Source organism: Cotesia typhae, unplaced genomic scaffold (genome assembly GCF_013202065.1).
Source record: "Cotesia typhae breed Kobodo isofemale line unplaced genomic scaffold, CoteBio_Ctyphae scaffold_91, whole genome shotgun sequence".
NCBI lineage: Eukaryota > Metazoa > Arthropoda > Insecta > Hymenoptera > Braconidae > Cotesia > Cotesia typhae.
Window position 1 is genome coordinate 530,213 of NW_027423781.1, and position 18,519 is coordinate 548,731.

The 18,519-nt window shown below is 30.7% G+C and overlaps 7 protein-coding genes across 10 annotated transcripts in view; 4 read left to right on the forward strand and 3 right to left on the reverse strand.

The window, feature by feature from the left end:
• Positions 1-8,809, forward strand: part of LOC141537692 (uncharacterized) — a 29,016-nt gene extending 20,207 nt beyond the window's left edge. For both annotated transcript variants that reach the window (XR_012480956.1, XM_074258824.1), the window contains exon 7: positions 5,781-8,809. The gene's annotated coding sequence lies outside the window, so the exon portion shown is untranslated. The remainder of the gene's footprint in view (positions 1-5,780) is intronic.
• Positions 686-3,056, forward strand: LOC141537699 (trypsin-1). Its single transcript, XM_074258831.1, has 6 exons — positions 686-1,168; positions 1,312-1,441; positions 1,570-1,732; positions 1,850-2,258; positions 2,327-2,381; positions 2,782-3,056. The coding sequence occupies exons 1-6, from the start codon at positions 881-883 to the stop codon at positions 2,895-2,897; spliced, it is 1,161 nt and encodes a 386-aa protein (XP_074114932.1). The 5' UTR covers positions 686-880; the 3' UTR covers positions 2,898-3,056.
• Positions 2,940-8,127, reverse strand: LOC141537696 (soluble guanylate cyclase 89Da). The gene is made up of 13 exons (XM_074258829.1): positions 8,032-8,127; positions 7,861-7,916; positions 6,468-6,667; positions 5,773-5,966; positions 5,569-5,702; positions 5,271-5,507; positions 4,792-4,991; positions 4,456-4,732; positions 4,003-4,146; positions 3,791-3,944; positions 3,495-3,604; positions 3,329-3,418; positions 2,940-3,238 (listed from the first exon to the last, which is right to left on the reverse strand). Exons 2-13 carry the CDS (start codon positions 7,900-7,902, stop codon positions 3,146-3,148), a joined length of 1,875 nt encoding a protein of 624 aa, XP_074114930.1. The 5' UTR covers positions 7,903-7,916; positions 8,032-8,127; the 3' UTR covers positions 2,940-3,145.
• Sou (required for meiotic nuclear division 5 protein souji) lies at positions 8,793-10,675 on the reverse strand. The gene is made up of 6 exons (XM_074258855.1): positions 10,450-10,675; positions 9,995-10,269; positions 9,427-9,863; positions 9,263-9,365; positions 9,033-9,187; positions 8,793-8,950 (listed from the first exon to the last, which is right to left on the reverse strand). The coding sequence occupies exons 1-6, from the start codon at positions 10,583-10,585 to the stop codon at positions 8,887-8,889; spliced, it is 1,170 nt and encodes a 389-aa protein (XP_074114956.1). The 5' UTR covers positions 10,586-10,675; the 3' UTR covers positions 8,793-8,886.
• A 290-nt stretch (positions 10,676-10,965) lies between these two features.
• Positions 10,966-14,376, forward strand: Cnb (centriole duplication and spindle assembly protein centrobin). Its single transcript, XM_074258828.1, has 8 exons — positions 10,966-11,821; positions 11,884-11,989; positions 12,139-12,831; positions 12,956-13,182; positions 13,253-13,455; positions 13,529-13,806; positions 13,870-14,064; positions 14,142-14,376. The coding sequence occupies exons 1-8, from the start codon at positions 11,112-11,114 to the stop codon at positions 14,217-14,219; spliced, it is 2,490 nt and encodes an 829-aa protein (XP_074114929.1). The 5' UTR covers positions 10,966-11,111; the 3' UTR covers positions 14,220-14,376.
• On the forward strand, positions 14,341-15,574 carry Karl (lipocalin/cytosolic fatty acid-binding protein Karl). Of its 2 annotated transcripts, none has more exons than XM_074258845.1 (4): positions 14,341-14,622; positions 14,699-14,933; positions 15,170-15,341; positions 15,412-15,574. In XM_074258845.1, exons 1-4 carry the CDS (start codon positions 14,494-14,496, stop codon positions 15,539-15,541), a joined length of 666 nt encoding a protein of 221 aa, XP_074114946.1. In that variant the 5' UTR covers positions 14,341-14,493; the 3' UTR covers positions 15,542-15,574. The 2 variants fall into 2 exon arrangements, with proteins under 2 accessions (XP_074114946.1, XP_074114947.1); XM_074258846.1 differs by having other exon boundaries at positions 14,488-14,622; positions 14,706-14,933.
• On the reverse strand, positions 15,572-18,388 carry LOC141537706 (non-structural maintenance of chromosomes element 3 homolog). Of its 2 annotated transcripts, XM_074258844.1 has the most exons (7): positions 18,278-18,387; positions 17,583-17,715; positions 16,606-17,518; positions 16,360-16,515; positions 16,028-16,122; positions 15,839-15,964; positions 15,572-15,758 (listed from the first exon to the last, which is right to left on the reverse strand). In XM_074258844.1, the coding sequence occupies exons 3-7, from the start codon at positions 16,754-16,756 to the stop codon at positions 15,678-15,680; spliced, it is 609 nt and encodes a 202-aa protein (XP_074114945.1). In that variant the 5' UTR covers positions 16,757-17,518; positions 17,583-17,715; positions 18,278-18,387; the 3' UTR covers positions 15,572-15,677. The 2 variants fall into 2 exon arrangements, with proteins under 2 accessions (XP_074114945.1, XP_074114944.1); XM_074258843.1 differs by having other exon boundaries at positions 16,360-17,518; positions 18,278-18,388.
• Positions 18,389-18,519: the final 131 nt, after the last annotated feature.

Sequence of the window (18,519 nt, forward strand, 5' to 3'; positions counted from 1 at the left end):
GAATGCATAACACTAACGACAATAATTTAAATAATGATAAATAATAAATAAAATAAAACCAGCAACACCCGCATGAGGGTAATGTGACCTAGACACCTTGACCCATTGTCAATTGTCACAGTGCCAAACAGTGATCACCTTGAAAATAGATAATTAATCCAAAATTATCAATTTTTTTTTTTTTTTTTTTTTTTTTTTTTTCCGAATTTTTAATTAAAATAATAATCTGTCCGACTTTAACCTTGAATAACTTTTTAAAGATTCAATTTAGAAAAAAATTACAAGAGACCTTTTATGTAGATCACTAAATTTCCTTTCCACTAAATATCAATCACATTTTTAATACGTAGCATGTAAGCTGAGATATTTTGAATTTTTACCCTGAAAGTCGGGATTAAAATTTTCCCGCCGCCGCGCTTTGGGTTGTGCCGTAATTTTGCAATGACTATAACTCGGAAACTACTCGTCCGATTAATTCCATTCTTTCAGAAGTTATCGCGAAATAGCAGCCTCAAGGTCTGTAAAAAAAAAAATCGGGACTCAAATTTAATTTCTTCACAATAAAAATCAATGTTTATAATTTTGATTTAATTGGCCAATTTTTTTTTTTTTTTTTTTTTTTTTTTTTAATGAACAAAAAAAAAAAAAAAAAAAAAAAGCTTCCGGCAACAATAAAAACCTGGAAAAGATGATATTATGAATTATAAATTTCACTTGATAACCCGTCAGTCCACTATTCGGTATATAAATAAAGATGTAGCACAGCTGAGTAACTTCTGTGTGAAAGTGTCCATCGTATCGATAAGTCGATCCAATTATTTAATTATTTAATGTTAAAATAAATTTTTTTAGTAAATCTAACTCACACGGGATCGAAGAAATGAATAAGTATGCTGTAACTGTGATCAATTTATTAGTGTGTGTATCTGTGGTTTATTCAAATGTGAATTACCCAAAATTATCTGGTTATTCAAATAAGAATTGGAATAACCAACGAGTGAGTCATAATAATGCTAATGCTCATCCTAATGCTAATAATCAAGATAAGTATAATGTAAATAATTATAACGATAATGCCAACAAGGATAGCAATAAAAATGGAGATAGTGCTCGGGGATTTAAAAAATCACCTAGTGACCTTGTTGATCTAGGACTCGTCACTTCCAAGGTTAACTTTCTATCATTCTTATCTTTTACATACTCTATATTATTATTATTATTTTTTTTTATTTTTATTATTAATTAGGGATGTGCCTATTATTAATATTAATTAAAACGACTAATAATAAAATAATTTAAATAAATTTTTAGAATATTGAAGACTTGGAAAAAAAATTGGGAACAACCCAAAGAACATTTGTCGAGTGGATTCAAAATATTCAAAATATTGTCAGGAGTACAACCACCATTGCAAGTATCCCTAAAGAGTGTCCAAAATGCAGTTAGTACATTAAATTATTTATTCTATACTTTTAAATTAATGAATGAATGTAATAAAGGAAAATTAGATTTTTGGACCAAAGATTGGGCTTTTGTGGAAACCAAAATTTATCTTTAATGTTTTTTTAGCATGCGGAACATCAAGTATCCCTAATAGAATAGTAGGAGGTCACGATGCAGAAATGTATCAATTTCCATGGATGGCTTATCTGACTTACGGCGGAAAATTTTACTGTGCAGCTTGCATAATCAGTGATCGATTCCTATTAACAGCCGCTCATTGCGTCGACAGGTGATAAAAAATTAATTACAGATAGATAAAAAAAATTGGCTAAAATTTTGAATAAAAAAAAAACCAATAATCAAAATTAAATAAATTAAACAATGTTAATAAAATTTGGAAAACTAGGTTTGATACTTTCAAAATTTTGGTCCACGTGGGTGATTTCGAACGAGGAAACAAAACTTGTAAATCAAAAGCATACAGAGTCGAGAGTGTGATCAAACACAGCGGGTACTCGTTACTAAATTACAACAATGACATTGCGCTGATAAAAATAATCGGCAAGGTACAATTTGAGGGCCCTATAAAGCCGGTCTGCTTACCAGAGCGCGGGAGCACTTTTGCCGGACAGAACGCCAGTGTAACTGGCTGGGGCGCCATCGAGGAATCCGGAGTGTTGGCTACTAAGTTACAGGAAGTCGTTGTGCCCATTATGAGTAACAACGAGTGTCGCGGGACCAAATATCCGCCCAAAAGAATCACCGACAACATGTTGTGTGCGGGCTTTCTTGACGGAGGAAAGGATTCTTGTCAAGTATTGTTTATTTTTAATTATTTCAAGGTCTAGGGGGACTTTTGAATTTATTATTTTTTTTTTTTAAGGGAGACAGTGGCGGGCCGCTTCATGTTTTGAAAGACCAAACTTACCAAGTTGTAGGTAAGAATTAAAAAAAATTTTTTGATAAATTTAATTCTTAGAAAGTTATCATCCCAGATTATACTCAGTGATATCTGTGGTGGAAAAAAAAAAAAAAAAAATAAAAAAAAAAAAATTATATAGTAACTAGTATAATCCAGATTATACTGAATGATATCTGGATTTATACTAATTATAATCTGGATTATACTAGTTACTATCTAATTTAGGATAATATCCATTTTAATCTTTTTCTTACCGTGTACCTTAAATATATCTTGTAAAATTGTAAACATCAAAATTAATACAACAGGTAATATTATAGCAATATTTCAAACTTTTCCTCCATTAAATTTTCTACCAAAAGCAATAAACTTTATTAGTAAAGATATTTATCAAAAGTAAATTTATATTTTGTCAGGAATTGTGTCCTGGGGTGAAGGGTGCGCTGTTCCAGGGTACCCAGGAGTTTACTCACGAGTTAATCGATACATAACGTGGATTGAGAGAAACACAAGGGGATCTTGTTTCTGCTGACTTAACTATTACATCAATTATATGATCATCAATCAAAAATAATTCACGGCGCTATTATTTATTTATTTATTCACAGCTAGGCTACATAATCTAAATCAAATTTTCTACTTAATTTATAATTTATAATTTAAATAAAAAATTCATATCAATTAAGGCACAAAAAATAGAGAACTTGCATTAATTTTTAATCGCTAACTTAATATTTATTTTAATAAAATTATAAAACATGCTATTTCTCTATTAGCAATTTAAAGATTTGTTATGATAGTTTGGGGTGAATTTTCCTTATTGGGCGATTCGTCAATCCCGGACAGCCAATAAGTCTCCATGTTTCCTTTTCCCTAAAAAAAATACAAGAGTGAAACATTTATGCATCCCTTACAAATACATTTTTATGACAAAAAAATACAATCACGAGATCGATAGCTTACCTTGACCCACAATACCCCTCGGGACTCAACCCGGTAGCAGTCTGAGGGCAGTAATGCTTTAGTTTCCGGTGAAATATGTACTTTTCCAGGCTGATGAATTAATTAGTTAAATTTTTAATTATTTTTTTATAAAATAAAAATTTTTTAACGCAGATTTTGAACTTACCAATCCTGTAGACTGCATCCTTGATGCAGTGTTCACGGTGTCGCCGAAAAAACAGTATCTCGGGACTTTAATCCCTACGACTCCTGCGACTGCGGGTCCTGAATGAATTCCTTAAAATAGCAAGCATATTATTAGATTAAAGAGAAATTTACCCCACGTTCCAAACAATTTTTATCTAATATAACTTTTATAAAAGGTCAATTTATTTTATTTCTGCAAATTGATATATTTTGATACTCCAATCAAAATCAAGCTTCTTTATTACAGAATCAAAATTAAATAAATAACATATTCACCTATCCGTATTTGTATGTCAATTCCTGAGGGTAATTGGAGAGAGCGTACGCGTTTGATTAGTTGCAATGATACGTCTGCGATATTCCTCGCGTGATGTTTCGTCCTGTCTGGAGCTCCACTTGCCGCCATGTAAATACGTCCCACTGTCTCTACCTATGTCGTCAAAATGTTTAAAAATTCCGTAATTATTTTATTGTAAAAAAAATTCTACCTTGTAGACGTTGAATTTGTCCATCAGAGAGTCGAAACAGGAAAAAACGGCGTTCATAGAAGACACTATGTCCATCACACCCTCGATTGTTGAGTAATCAAAGTCACAAAGCTCGCAAAATAATACTGATATCGATTCAAAAGACTGCAATCAAAAAAATCCAAAAGTTTCTGTTAAATTTAATTTTTTATTATTCCGGCCCATTTTTCCCTAATTTGACCTACGCCAGATTTATTGTGTTGGTTACTCAATCAATAGAGTAGTAAATTAAGATACAAACTCGCTTTTGAACGCAAAAATCGGTCAATAATTACCGGAGTTATTGTAGTTACAAATTTTATTATTGGAGTTTAAGTCGCGGGTTCGAATCCCGGTCACAGTTTTTTTTTTTTTTTTTTTTTTTTTTTTTTTTTTTTTAAAATAAAAATGAACAAAAAAATTTTTTTAATCTACCTCACATGTACTCAGAGGGTTAGAGCCACTTCTAAGCCGATCTGCGACCGTCTGAGGTATCATAGAATAAAGCAGCTCGTCGCTCTTATTTTTCCAGCGATCTAGCAACGCGTAACTCGTCTCCAATTCCTCTGACCTTTGCTCAGCCCTTTCGAACATCATTTCCAATCTGTCACAATGTTGCCAACCAGCCAGAACCATCTCTCGGCTCATTCCGTGAGGGTTTAGGTCGTTCAGATACAGCCCCATGCTCGGTAACTCATCCAGGCTATTAATTCTGCGGGAAAAATTTTTATTGACGTCTTATTTTAAGAAAATGTTAAATATAAAACTTACAAAGGACTACACAGAAAAATGATAGACTTTATATCTTCGATGTATCGCATTTGTCCCTTTAAAAGAATACTGCGTGCGCCGTGACTTCCCTTGCGATCCAATCCGGATTTGAAGCTTCCGGCGTCATGGTCTGAATTAGTCGAAGCTTCATTAGAGCGAATTAATTCCAGTTCAAACATTACTGAGTACAGATAAATGACCTGAAAATTAAAAAAATGGGTTAAAAAATTTTTAATTAATTTACTGGCCCAATTTACCCGATTTTTGACCTGACGCAGATTTGTTTGAATTTTTACTTAGTCGATAGAGGACTAAATGCAGATCAAAAGTAGCTTTTGGGCTCAAAAATCGGTCAATAATTACCAGAGTTATTTTTTTTATTGAATTTTACGTCCTGGGTTCGATTCCCGGCCCCATTTTTTTTTTTTTTTTTTTTTTTTTTTAAATATTTAATTTAATTTAATTAAAAAAAGACTCACATTGCGCCAAGTGAATGAAATTCCTTTAGGCCTCCTCAGTTTGAAGATCTCGGAAATATGTCTGTTCAAAATAGAATTGTTTCCTCCCCAAACTTGAAGTAACTTCTCACCTGCCCCCTCGATCCGCATTTTGCGATTAACCACCACTCCGAAAGGGAATAATCTGAGAAGTAATCCGCAAGAGACTGGTGAAAGTTCTCGGCCGATTGGGGCTTTCATGCGATTCGTCTTGGCCGTCTGAGCGCAATCAGTTGATTAATTTAAACTAATTTAATAAAATAAATTAAAACCGACTTACGTATTCGCGGTTGTCGAAATCGATACGGAATTTCACCATAACGTTCCTCGACCCGGGTATGTTGTTCAGGTTTTCCAAGACCCGGATGTCCAGGGTTGTTTCGTAGAGGTCTTTTGCTATTTGGAATAAAATTCCTGGGAAATTCCAAAATTTTATCATTTTTTTATTTAATTATTGAATTTTTTTTTTTTTTTTTTTACTTACCGATCAAGTAATGGGTCAGGCCTTGCCGATTACTTCGGTAGACCAACACCACTCCGTGGGGATCGATATGTGTGATGTACATGGAAGGGCTCTTCATTTTTGGATATGTAAATCGCATTTGGATGTGGATGTTGTCCACGCTTTGCAGGAAATCACAAAAGTAACGGCCTGTTGCTTTTATCATACATCCATATCTAAAAGACATTTAAATGGTCAAAAAAAATTTTTTGGTCTAAAAATTATTGTAAATAATTAAAAAAATTTTTTCGATCCAAAAGACACTTTAAATAATAATAATAATAATAATAATAATAAAAAAAAAAAAAAAAAATGTTCTTAGTCTAAAAAATTTGTAAATAAATTATTCAGCTAATTATTATTTACAAATCTTTTATAAATATAAAATAACTTACATTAAAGAAAAGTAGCCCCAACGGGACACATATTTATAATTTATAACTGAACTTAAATATTTATAACTATCACCCGCCCTCAGTATTTAATTTAATAAGAGGTTTCATTGATTAGTCAATAAAACTATCCCCGGGGGTTTAATTATTTTCTTTCATTCATAAAAAATGCAACCTGAATACAAACTTACTAATTTTTATTTTCTATAAACTTATTTTATAAATTTTAATAATTTTTTTCACCCAAAAAAAAATTTTTTCCATTTTAATAATTGTTTAACTTACCCCAAATTGCTAAAAAATCTAACAAAACACCTTCCAAAAAATTCAACAGTCTTATTGGCAGAAACTCCAATTTTGTCTGCCAACGCAGAGGCCAATTCAAGCATCAAAGTGTCCGAATAAATTTGCCGAGTATTAAAAACTGTATTTTTCGCTCCGACTTGTTGCAATATTTCCAGCCAAACAGACTCACCATATTCCAACTAAAAGAATAAAAAAACAATATCTAAAAATAAAATTTACTTGTTTAAAAATTAGCTTACAATGGCTCAATAATTAATTATAATTTTCCACGAGGAGAATAATAATTAAATGTTAATTTATATTTTTTTCTCAACATCATTCATTTAAGATTGATTTTTTTTTTTCCAAGCCTAAACTTTTAAGAGATTAATCATTTCAATTAAAAGGGGCTTACGGTCCTTTTATTCGGCATATTTATACAGAAAGAGTCAAAAATAAATTTAAGATTTAAAACTTAATAAATAAAAATATAATATACTTAGTGGTGTTTTTATGGAGAATGGGGAAGAAAAAAAAAAAAAAAAGCGAATTGAGGAAAAAATGTCAATAAACATTTTTTATCTTGACTCTATTTTTCCCTTTCAGTGATTTGCATCGATATTACTGTTTATTTAAAAATAAAAAAATATGCTTCAGACAGAATTTATTTTAGTTGTAAATTTAAAATAAATTTTTTTGTGAATTCGATTGAAAAAATACAAATTTTTTATGGATAAATTCGTTATTTGTTGGGTGGAAAGTCGACGAAATTTTTATTGAAAGTTTTTTTGAAGAAAAATTATTTTTTGCTGCATTGACACTCAAAATCAATGCAGTTTTTCCGTCAATTATTAAATTAAGAATATTTCTTTAAAATTCAAATCAGCAATTTTTTTTACAGAACAATTTTGCCAATAATAAAGTTATAATAGATTTTCCTCAAGACTCTGTTGACTTGAACGGTAGCATTTTTACATTTTCAGCGGAAACGTCAGCTAATATTTGTCAAGCTTCAAAAGATATCAATTATGAGTTTCTAGCCTATCACCCGGAAGTTTTTTTCCCATAGAAAACTCTACGATCTATTTATTTTTTGTCGCTTTTCCTCATCTATAAATGATTGACATCGGCCCTATTAATTGCCCCGATGAACCACTAGGAAAACATATCAACACCAGTAAAATAAATGATAAATGGTAAATGGTTAAAACGAAAAATTAAAGTTATTCAGGGTATTAGAAGAATTTTTATCGAGTTTTAAATTTAAATAAAATATGCTTTTTAAAATATTCAATAACCCGAAAATTTTTAGACAGAAATGGAGCAAAAATTTATTTTTAATTTTTTTCTGTATTATATATTTTTTTTTTTTTTTTAATTAAAATTATCTTACTTGGACAAAATGTTGAACACTTTCTAAAAGCATTCCGTACATTTTGGCAGTTTTTCCTGAAAGAAAAAAAAATTTAACACTTTTTTAAATAATAAAAGTTGAATCTTTTTCAGTAAAAAAATTTCTATTTTATTAAAAAGTATTAAAAAAAAATTAACATTTGTTCTTTACCACAAAAAAAAATTTTTTTATTGACTACACGTGAAAATACTTGATAAAAAAAAAAAAAAAAAAAAAGAAACCTAATCGCGAAGTGTCCAGCACTGTGGCTCGCGAGAGACTCGTGAAGAGCTTGATTTGATATTACACTCTACTCTGTACTCGAAGTATGAAGAAAAGGACAGAAGCGAACATACGGGGAAAAAAGTTTTGGGGTAGTAAAAGATTTTTGGAGCTGCGCAAGGGTAGTTTGAATTCTATTATTGTGACTGTCGTGTCTCCGTAACACGTTGAGAGGACCACTAACCAAAAGTCGAACTTTTAAAGATAATTAATTATCTCTTCGCGTGTTTCACTTTAATTAACTTGTAAATATTAATGAAAAATTTATTACTTGGGTTTAATTGTTTGTTTTACTAATTGTAATTGATATTTAATTGTCAAAATAAATATGTCTATAAAATAATTGAAAAAATAATTAGTTATTAATTATATATTTATTTTTTAATATCATTACATAGATATTTTCTATAAAATCATTTTTTAACACATAAGTTATAAAATTCTCTTTTATAATTTTAATTACTGACTCATTACAGGAATTAATTACAATACAAAAGAAATAATTGATAATTTAATAGTATTTAATCTTCGAATAAATATGTTTCCGGATTTAAACTATTTGAAATTTTATTAACTGAATAACGCATTGACCAATCAGTCAATTAATTAATTAATAAAATTAATTGACTGATTGAAAGATAAAGTTATATATATATATATATATATATATATATATATATATATATATATATATATATATATATATATATAAAAAAAAAATAGTATCACAAAAACAAAAAGGAACTAAAAATAAATGAGCCTTGCATCCTCCGGATTCTGCTCGACCGGACAGTAGGGGCACTTGAGCCTGGAAACAAATTGGTTTCTATTTTAAAAAAGTGATTTCGATATCAATGCACTTGGTACTTGCTCTATAATGAACGACTTACTTGTTTGAATTTGTTAATTTATTTAATGCGTCACGAGATATTACGTGACCGCAGACCAACTTCATTGGTGGGTTGTTTTCTGTACTCTGCTGTCTCAGGATTGGACATGCGAATACTGAGTGATAGCGGCTTTGCTTTCCCAAGTCTATTTCGATCTGAAAAAATTTTATTTTCATTATTTTATTGGAATAAATTTTTATGTCTAAAAAAAATAATAATAATAAACTTACAGGAAGTTCATCTTTTCCATTCCATATATTGGTAACTTGTCTTTGTTGCATAACTTGCTTGATATTTAGCAGTGCCGGCAATGCTGTGCATCCCGCATTTACACTATAAAAAAAAAAAAAAATAAATTAATGAACAAATTTACTGAATAAAAAAAAAATCTTACCAAACAGACAGAGGACTATCAACACTAAGCCCTAACAAAGTGCATGCTTCCTTGGTGAATACATCGTGAATATCCAGCCAAAGATTCGGATCCAGCAGATGGCTGTAAGGCGAAGACTGGATCCCATTTGGAAGGTACAGAAGTGTCCCCATCAGAGACTGGACCTCCTTTTCATGGCGAGTCACAAACTGGGTCAGATTTTTCCGAGCGTACATCACCGCTTCTGCTTGGCTGCTTGGACCTTGCTGGACAAGTCTGATAAACTGGAGACGGTGGAGCTTGAACTCCAGGGAGGAATTTTGGGCCAGTAAGGCATCGCGGTGGTTTTTAGTCCACTCCAACGCTGGTTCCAAATTTCGCTGCTTCAGACAGTCCAAGATTTTGTTAAGTTCATTGAATGGCTCCTTTTTACTGTCATCAGTCTTTATTCCCGTCTCCTGGAATTATTTTTATTTTAAATTAAAAATAAACAATAAAACTATTTCTAAAAAATAATTAATAATTTTTTTTTTTTTTTGTAATTATTTGTATAAAAAAATTTTTTTAATTGTTATAATAAAAAACTTACCGCAGCTAATTCCTCAGCAATATCAAGCATTCCCTGGCGATAAAAATGCTGACAGATGACCTGGTTAAGCAGCTGTGTTTTCTCCGTGCCATTGAAGACATCTTCACGGCTGGTACTGGCAAAATCTGCGATAAAATTTCTGTCAATAGCTTTCCCGACTTTTGAGACAGTGCTGTGGGACTCGCGGTGGTCTGTCGCCAGTCGATGCACTGTGTCACGAACTTTGCTCACTGACTGTTTCAGAATTTCAATTTGCTTTGGGGTTAGTTCTTGGTCTGGGGAGCTGCCAAAAAAAAAAAAAAAAAAAAATTATTAAAAATTAAAAGTTGTAATTAAATATTAAGAGTCATCATTGAAAAATTAAGAACTAAAAATAGAAAATAAAAAAAATAACAAAATGACAGAGATCTTTGTTTACTAAAATAAATAAATATAAAAAATATAAATGAATATACCTTGATCCAATTCCCGTTTAAAAGTTTCTATTTCACTGATTAAATCCCTGAGAACAGCTCCAGCTTGGTCGTTGATGTCAGTGAATTTAAGCAAAACTTTGTCAAGTTCACGCTCTACTGTATTGCAAGCCTCCATTGTTATTGTTTTCTCATTTTAGCTTTTTTATATTCCTTTATGTTGTACTTTACGTGTAATGTACGATGGCTGCAGATGGTTGATTCTCTTCTAAACCCCCTCCACTGAGCTGTCAATAAGGAAACAAATATGGCGGACCAATATATTATCAGTTACAGCTAACTTCAGAATCATAAAATAAGTCGTTTAGTTTAGTTTAAACTCGACAGATGGCGCCACGCGGGAGTTTTTAAATTATAAATAATGACGCTGATGTTAACTGACATTTAAAATTTTATAAAAATTGAATTATTACAATATAAATTGAATTCAAAAATAAAAATATAAGTTGTTTGTAAAAAATTTAAAAATAATTTTATTTATTGTAGATTTATTATAAAAATTAATAACTGTCAGCTGACTTGAGGATCGTGGCTTGATTGGCATCAGTGTACAGTGTTGTGGTTGTTTACAATTGAAAGGTAACCAACAAACAAACAAAGTTTAAGTATCACTATGTCTGTACAATAATAGAATCAGTGTTATTATGAGTGAGTCGGACGACACCGACATTTTGCTATTAATTCCTCCTGATTTATTCACCGTCGCGTCATCTCAGTCTGAAGAGAGTCTTTTAAACTACCAGCAGTTCAACAACTCGACCGTGGTATCTGAAATCCTGGAGCAGGTTCAAGCGCTGGAAGATCGTATCAGTGCTATTGAAGTAAAAGACTCCAGTCTGGAACGTTCGAGCTATGATTTGGCTCCAGCAGAGCCTCGGATTGCTGGAGCTACTTCTGGGAGTTACAACACCAACTCCACGGATTTGTTTAATGAAAAAAATTATCTCGACACGAGATCATCCTCCAGTTTGCCTGTCACTAAAAAAGGTTATTTTAAATCTTGTAATTATATTCCTGGATCAGGTTCTAGCATCTCCACGCCAAGCAATTCTCCCACTAAAAAGTATCAAGATTTTGAAGCTCTTAAAACTTCTCCAACTAGACGAGCTGATTTTTCAGGAGTCAAAAATGGAGAAAACAATTTAATAAATTATAAAAATCAAGATTTACCGGGACTGTCTCTGAATAGTTCGAGGGAGAAAATAGAATCTCCAAGGCAAAAGTTCGAGTTTTCAAAGTTTATTGTCGAGAGATCAAAGCTCTTGGAGTCCAAGAAGACTGTAAACACCAGCACGCCTAAAAAAGACTTGAGTAATAATAAGCCTGAGGATTTTTTTCTCAAGAAAAATGAATGGTAATTATTTTATTTTTTATTTTTTACTCTGAAAATTAATCAAACATTTATTTATATTACAGGAAAACTCCTTTGCTATCGTTGACTGATTTTTGGACTCCAGATCCTACCAAAAGTCAGGATGAGATCTTGAGGATTAAATTGGAAGAAGAAAAATTTAAACGAGAAGTATTTAATTGATGAATATTAATTTAAAATTTATTTTTTATAATAATTTAAAAAATTTTTAAAAAGTACAAATGCAATTTTTGAAAAATAATTTTTTGGAACAAATTTATGTGTTTAAAAAAATTTTTTAAATTAATTTTTTTTCTTAGCATTGCGAGCAGATGATTCAAGAACTGCAAAAACGATTGCTAGAGCAGCAAGAAAAAATAGCCGTAGCAATACGAGTGGATAAAGACAAAAGTGAGACAATAATCCAGTTCCAGGAAGTCTGGAGTAAATTCAAGACCCGTTGGGATAACTTGGAGCATGATCACTCACAATTGCAGTCGCGGATCCAAGATCTGACGTCGGATCACCAGCAACAGTTGGAGAATCTAAATTCAAAGCTGCTTGGCAAAGACGAGGAGATAAAACGCCTGGAAAATTTACTAAGAGAAAGTGATAAAAAATGCGAGACTGCTGTCAAAGATAAATTGACTACTCTTGAAGAGCATGCCAATGAGCTGGAGAAATACAAGTCGCTTGTCCAGGCTGCGGATCAGCGTTCCGAGGAGTTTAAAAATGATTTTCACAAGTCCAAGGACCTGGTCGAACAACTCGAGCAGACTGTTAAGAGTTTGCAACAAGAATTGTACAAGGAGAGGTTGAAGAACACAGAAGTTCGCAATGAAATGGCTGTTGTCCACAAAGGGCTGGATACTTGTGAGGCTGAGTTAACGGTTTTGAGACAGGAAAAGGAAAATTTACTCCTCAAGTTGAAGGAGGAGGAAAATAGGATCAATATACTGGAAAAGAATAAAATGATGCTGTTGGAAGATGTTAATAATACTAAAAAATCAGAGGTAATTTGTTTTATTTAAAGAATAAGTTAAATTTTGTAGCCGGATTGATAATTAAAAAATGACCTTGTGTTTTATTTATTTTTTATTAAATTGAGAAAAATTATTAAAAAATTTTTTACTCCAGGAATTCGCGAGGGAAGAAATGAAAGCTCTGATAGCCCAGCATGAGTTGAAAAAAACTGAATTGCGAGATATGTATCAAAAGCAAGTAGACGACGTGGTAAATACAAAATTAAAAGAATTTGAGGCCCAATTAGATGCCGCTGAATTGAATTTCCAGCTGGAGTTGGAGTCCAAGCAACGAGCGATCGCTGAATGTGCTGCGAGAAAGATTAAAAGCATTATTGACAAGTAAATCAATTCATTTAAAGCTGGATTATATAGATTAATATTTAAATTTAAATCATTTTTATTTTTCTAGGCATCAAGTGGAGATAAATTTAATTGAGGAGAAACATAAAGAAGAAAAACGATTGTGCGAAATTAGGCTTTCTCAGACTAACAAAAAGGCCCAGGCTTACGAAACCCAATTGACTGCGTACCACAACGCCAAATCACGGCTCGCTGAGCAGTTACACTCCCTTATGGAGAAGCAATATCACCAGGCTTTACATATTTTAACAAGTAGTTTATTTTTTGATTAAAAAATTAGAAAAAAAAAAAAAAAATTAAGTTTATTAATTTATTTAATTTTTAGCTGGAAGTACTGAGACATTTCAGCTGCCTCGGATGGATAAATCCGCGGAATTGATTAATTTGCTAAGCGGGAATAATTTTAACGGCACTACATATTTGGAGCCAGGTAAATTCAATTTTAGAGACAAGGAGCAGGATAAGGATAAAAAAAAGGAGGAAAAAAGACGGAAAGACTATGGAGAAAAAGATTACGATGAGTCTGTTGTCACTTATTGTAACTCTAGTGATGATTTGCAGGCCAAGCAAAGTGATGATAATTTAAAAAAATATATTAAGATGGTAAATTATTTTTTTTTTTTAATTTATTTATTTATTTAATGAAATATTTTTGTGGATTTACAGATTTTACAGATGCAAAATTCTAAAAAATCTGCGGACAACAATTTATTAGATAATAATGACAAGTCGTCGTCGCCGCTGGTATGTCGGGAAGTACCAAAAAAGTATTATTTAAAAGCTGATAGCTCTAAAAATAATTCTAATGAGGAGCTATATTGTAATAGGTCCACTGAGGATATAAACACGACAATAAATACCGTCAGTGATTTATTTATTTAATTTAATAATTTTTTTTTATAAAATTAAAAAAAAATATTTATTAAAATTTTTTATAGGAATACTTTACGATAGAAAAAAATAAATGTCGCACTCCCGGGCGGAATCAAGAGAGAGCAAAGCCGCCATGGAAGTGATTAAAAAATATTAATTTTATCCAGTATAAATGAATAAAATTATTTTTAATACTTTTTTAACGCCAGAAAATAAATTTTTAATAAAACTTGAGATGATTTAATTTATTTTTTTTCAAGTAGCAGATAAGTAAAAATCATCATGAGTGAAAATAGATTTTAACGGAAGTCCGGTTGATAAAATTTATCGAGAATCCTCGAGTTCTTGAGCTTCAGTACACTAGTAGCTATTTTAAGTATTAAAGCAATAACTCTGTTGATTTTTATTAAATGCAAAATGAATTTTATTAATAAACATCTTTTTATTTTAATAATTAATTTAAGCTCTGTTGTTTTGTGGAAAATTGAAGATGATAAATTTAAATGTCCAAAAGTTCGCGAAATTAAAAATTTCGATATTAAACAGGTACTTGATAATTATAATATTAAAAAAAAAAAAAAAAAAAAAAAAAAAAAAAAATAAATAAATAAATAAAATTTAGTTTTTAGGATCTTGGTACGTTGTTCAATATTATGCAAGTTCTGAAGAAGCATCGTCTTACAAGTGCATGCGTGCTGAGTTTTCACTGTCAAAAGAAAATGTCAACGAAGTAACAATGAATTTTACTTACAATTTCATCGACGACCCGATAAATGAAATGATTGTCGGTAATATTACGTGGAAAATACCACTGCAGCATGATTCGTTGGCTCACTGGGTCCATGCTGAATTTCCTTGTAATTTTTAATTATTAAATAATAAATTAAATATTGACGTTCTTGAAAATATAAGGTCATCCCGATGTTGCATAAAGAGCTCATAAAGAGCTCTTTTTTTTTATTTGAGTACCCACATGCATTTTATATATATATATATATATATAAAATATGTGAAAAATTAATGTGGGTACTCAAATGAAAGGTCTCGATGAGTGTAATGTCGAGGTGAGCTTAATTTTGAAAAATTTTAACAGATGAAGAAGTTTACAACACTTATATCTTAGACTCGGATTACAAATCATGGGGATTGTTGTTACACTGTGCTGAGAAAAATAAAAGTCCGCGTTATTTGTCCAGTTTTATAATGAGCCGTAAAAAAAATATCGGGAACAATGTTATTTCTTATTTGCGTGATAAATTGACTCGGTGAGTAATTAAATTAAAATTAAATTTAAAACAGCTTTTTTAATTTTAATTTTAAATCATTTGATTTTAGGTATAATATTAATTTAGAATATGTATTTCCAATGGAACAGAAAAATTGTAAATTGTACGACGGAGATGCTCTGAAGATATCTCCCTACTTGGCTGCTAAAAAAGCTTACAACAAAAAGCATCCTTTGTAATTGTAATTTTTAATTAATAAATATTAAATATTTCATTTTTCTTATTATTATTATTATTAATCAACATCTTACATATGAAAATAAATTATTCAATATATGAAAAACGTTTTATAGCTAATTAATTTTTAAGTAATAATTATTCTCTTAGAGCTGATCGTTCGTAAACTTTCATAGCTTTGTACTGCTTGACAAAATTTTCCATCGGACAATTGTAAATCTAAAAATTTTTAATTTGTCTTACTTATATTACTTAATTTAATTACATATGAAAATTTTATAAAATATCTTGTGAATTACCTTGGAAACGAACTTTAGAACAGATTTACGATCCAGTTCGTAATTAGCACGTGGTCCCCATTCAAATAATACAGAATCAGTTTCTCTTTGTTTACTCTTGATGAGATACAATTGTTTCACAAATTTCTAAAATGAAATTTTAAATAATAATTGATTAAAAAAAATAAAGATTAATTTAAAAGTACTCACATCGCTGATCAAAGATTTGACATTTCCAAAGTATGAATGCTGACTCTCGTCCTCGCTGATAATATTCAGGTTCATAAAAAATTCCCATAATTCGTCTGATAAAAAAAAAAAAAAAATTTTTAAATTATCAAGTTGACGTAATAAATATTAATATGACAATTTATTTAGTAGATATTGATTGGATGATTTTAATTATTTTAGGAACAAATCTAATTTTTATTTTATGACAGACATTTAAAATGGTTTTAAAATTTTATAGCCATTAAATTGTCATAAATAAAAAAATTCCACGTGTGAAATTTAATAACAATTGATAATAATAAATTTTTTACCTTCAACGACAATAGCATTTTGATTATTTTCAGCACACATGAAAATAAAAGAAAGAACCAAAAAAAGCAGAGTTTGCTCTCTAGCTTCAACATCTGACCTCGGAAGAGCCTTCAAGTGTTCGTTGACAATCATGTTGATGATAAAATACTGAGCTCCTGTGGTGTTAACCAAATTGTAGCCAAAAATTTTTCTCAGCCTGTCTTTGGCAATGACCATAACTGGCCGAAAGTGCTCAGCATGCTTACCCAGAACGAATTTTTTAATGTCACTGGCTTTAACCGGGTATTTTTTATGACTTTTCTCCAGCAAATATTTTATCACGCGACTTGCCAGAAGATCCAAGTTATCCGCAGGTGCTTGTTGGGTCGCTATTTGACGACGTGCTCGTTGTGACATTTTTCTTTGCTTCAATTGAAAAACTTTTTATATTAAAAACACCCTCACAAACTTACAAGCCCGCGACTGCAGTTGCTCGGTATTTTTTGGTTATGAATTAGCGTCGTAAACAAACCAGAGAAAAAAAAAAATGGCGCGCCAATTTGAATTCTGAGAATAACACGAGTGGGAGGAGCTATACAAGCAATCATGGCGGATTTGTTGTCGTTGCCATGGCAATTTTATGATCCGAAAACATTAAATTAATTTTCGACGATTTAGAATGGCCTATTTTGCCCCTAAAGTCATTATTTTAGGAGTTATGGCCACTTTTATGTTTTGGAGTCAAAAATTCGAATTTTCGATTTATCGAATATTTCCTCAAGTCCCTATATTTTCTAAAATAGTGAACACCCAGAATATATTATTCTACATATTTTATGATAATCAAAATAGTTTTAAACAATTAATGTCTTGTCGATATCAAAAAACCAAAAGTATTTATTTTTTATTCACAGTTTTCATGAAATCTTCAAGAAATACTCTCCAGAAATTTATCAATTAAAAGGTATCTAAAAATTGGTAAGATAAAATAAGTATTTCGAATGTGTTGGCATCTGTCAATATTTTTCTTTTTGCAAGGACTTCATCGGCAATTAATTTCTTCTCATCAAAAAATCATTATTTCAGATCTACTGATACACATGTCCCTTGGGTTCCTTGTTTTATTTTACATTTAGCGTTTTGGCAGCAATTTAGAGGATTCTCAATTCTCCATTCGCACTAAAAAAAAAAAAAATTACGTAGTCTAATAATTATTAAAAAAATAAAAAAGTCAATATCATACTGGTGCTCCCAATTTTTGACAGCTTTCAACGATTACTGCCATCATCACCAAAACAAATATTACCACGATGAATAAGCGGAAAGCTAGTTTAGTCATCTTTTATCTCAACAAATGCTTTTATCAATTTTAAATCCTGAAAAAAAAAAAAAAAAAAAAAAAAAAAAAAAAAAAATAAAAGGAAAATAAGTAAATCTATTATTACATAATAATCATAAAAAATATGACTTAATTATTAGTTCCGAATGAACTCGGATGAATTCATCGTAAACGCGAACTAGTTTGCATAAATGAATAATTCAGTTCTATAAAATAGAAATACTGACCGTCAACTGATAATTTCGATCAAGGACCTTTTTATTGCTAGTTAATCCATGTACCTACATTGCATACGTCGTCATACCTTCATCTACCTACATTATATTTCCGATTTGGAATCGGTAATTTATACACCACGGACGTGTACTACATCATGCATTAATTATTCAATAATAGATTAGTTGTAAACGTTTAAAATAACAATTTAACTAAAAAAAATTAGTTATTCTTTTTTCTTATAAAATTTATTTTTTTCTTAAAAAATAGACAAGCGTCCATTTTTTGATTTTTAAACCCTTAAGTTAATTAAACTTTTAATAAAATTCTATGACAGTTTTACAAAAAATCAATTAAAATCTCCCACCATTAGCATCACAAACCTTTCAAAAATCACGATCCAGGACAAACACCAACACAAAAGCAATAAAACACTCTACCTAAGCAAGTGTGAAAAATAGTTATGCCAAATAAGTATTATGCACTCGCGCGACTGCATCATTACTCTATATACCATACACACATTACACTTACATGCAACACAGATTTAGAGAACCACCTAAAGATAGACTGCCGCTCAGTAATGTAGGAGGAAATTTAACCTTGTCCTTACGGGTTTATATAA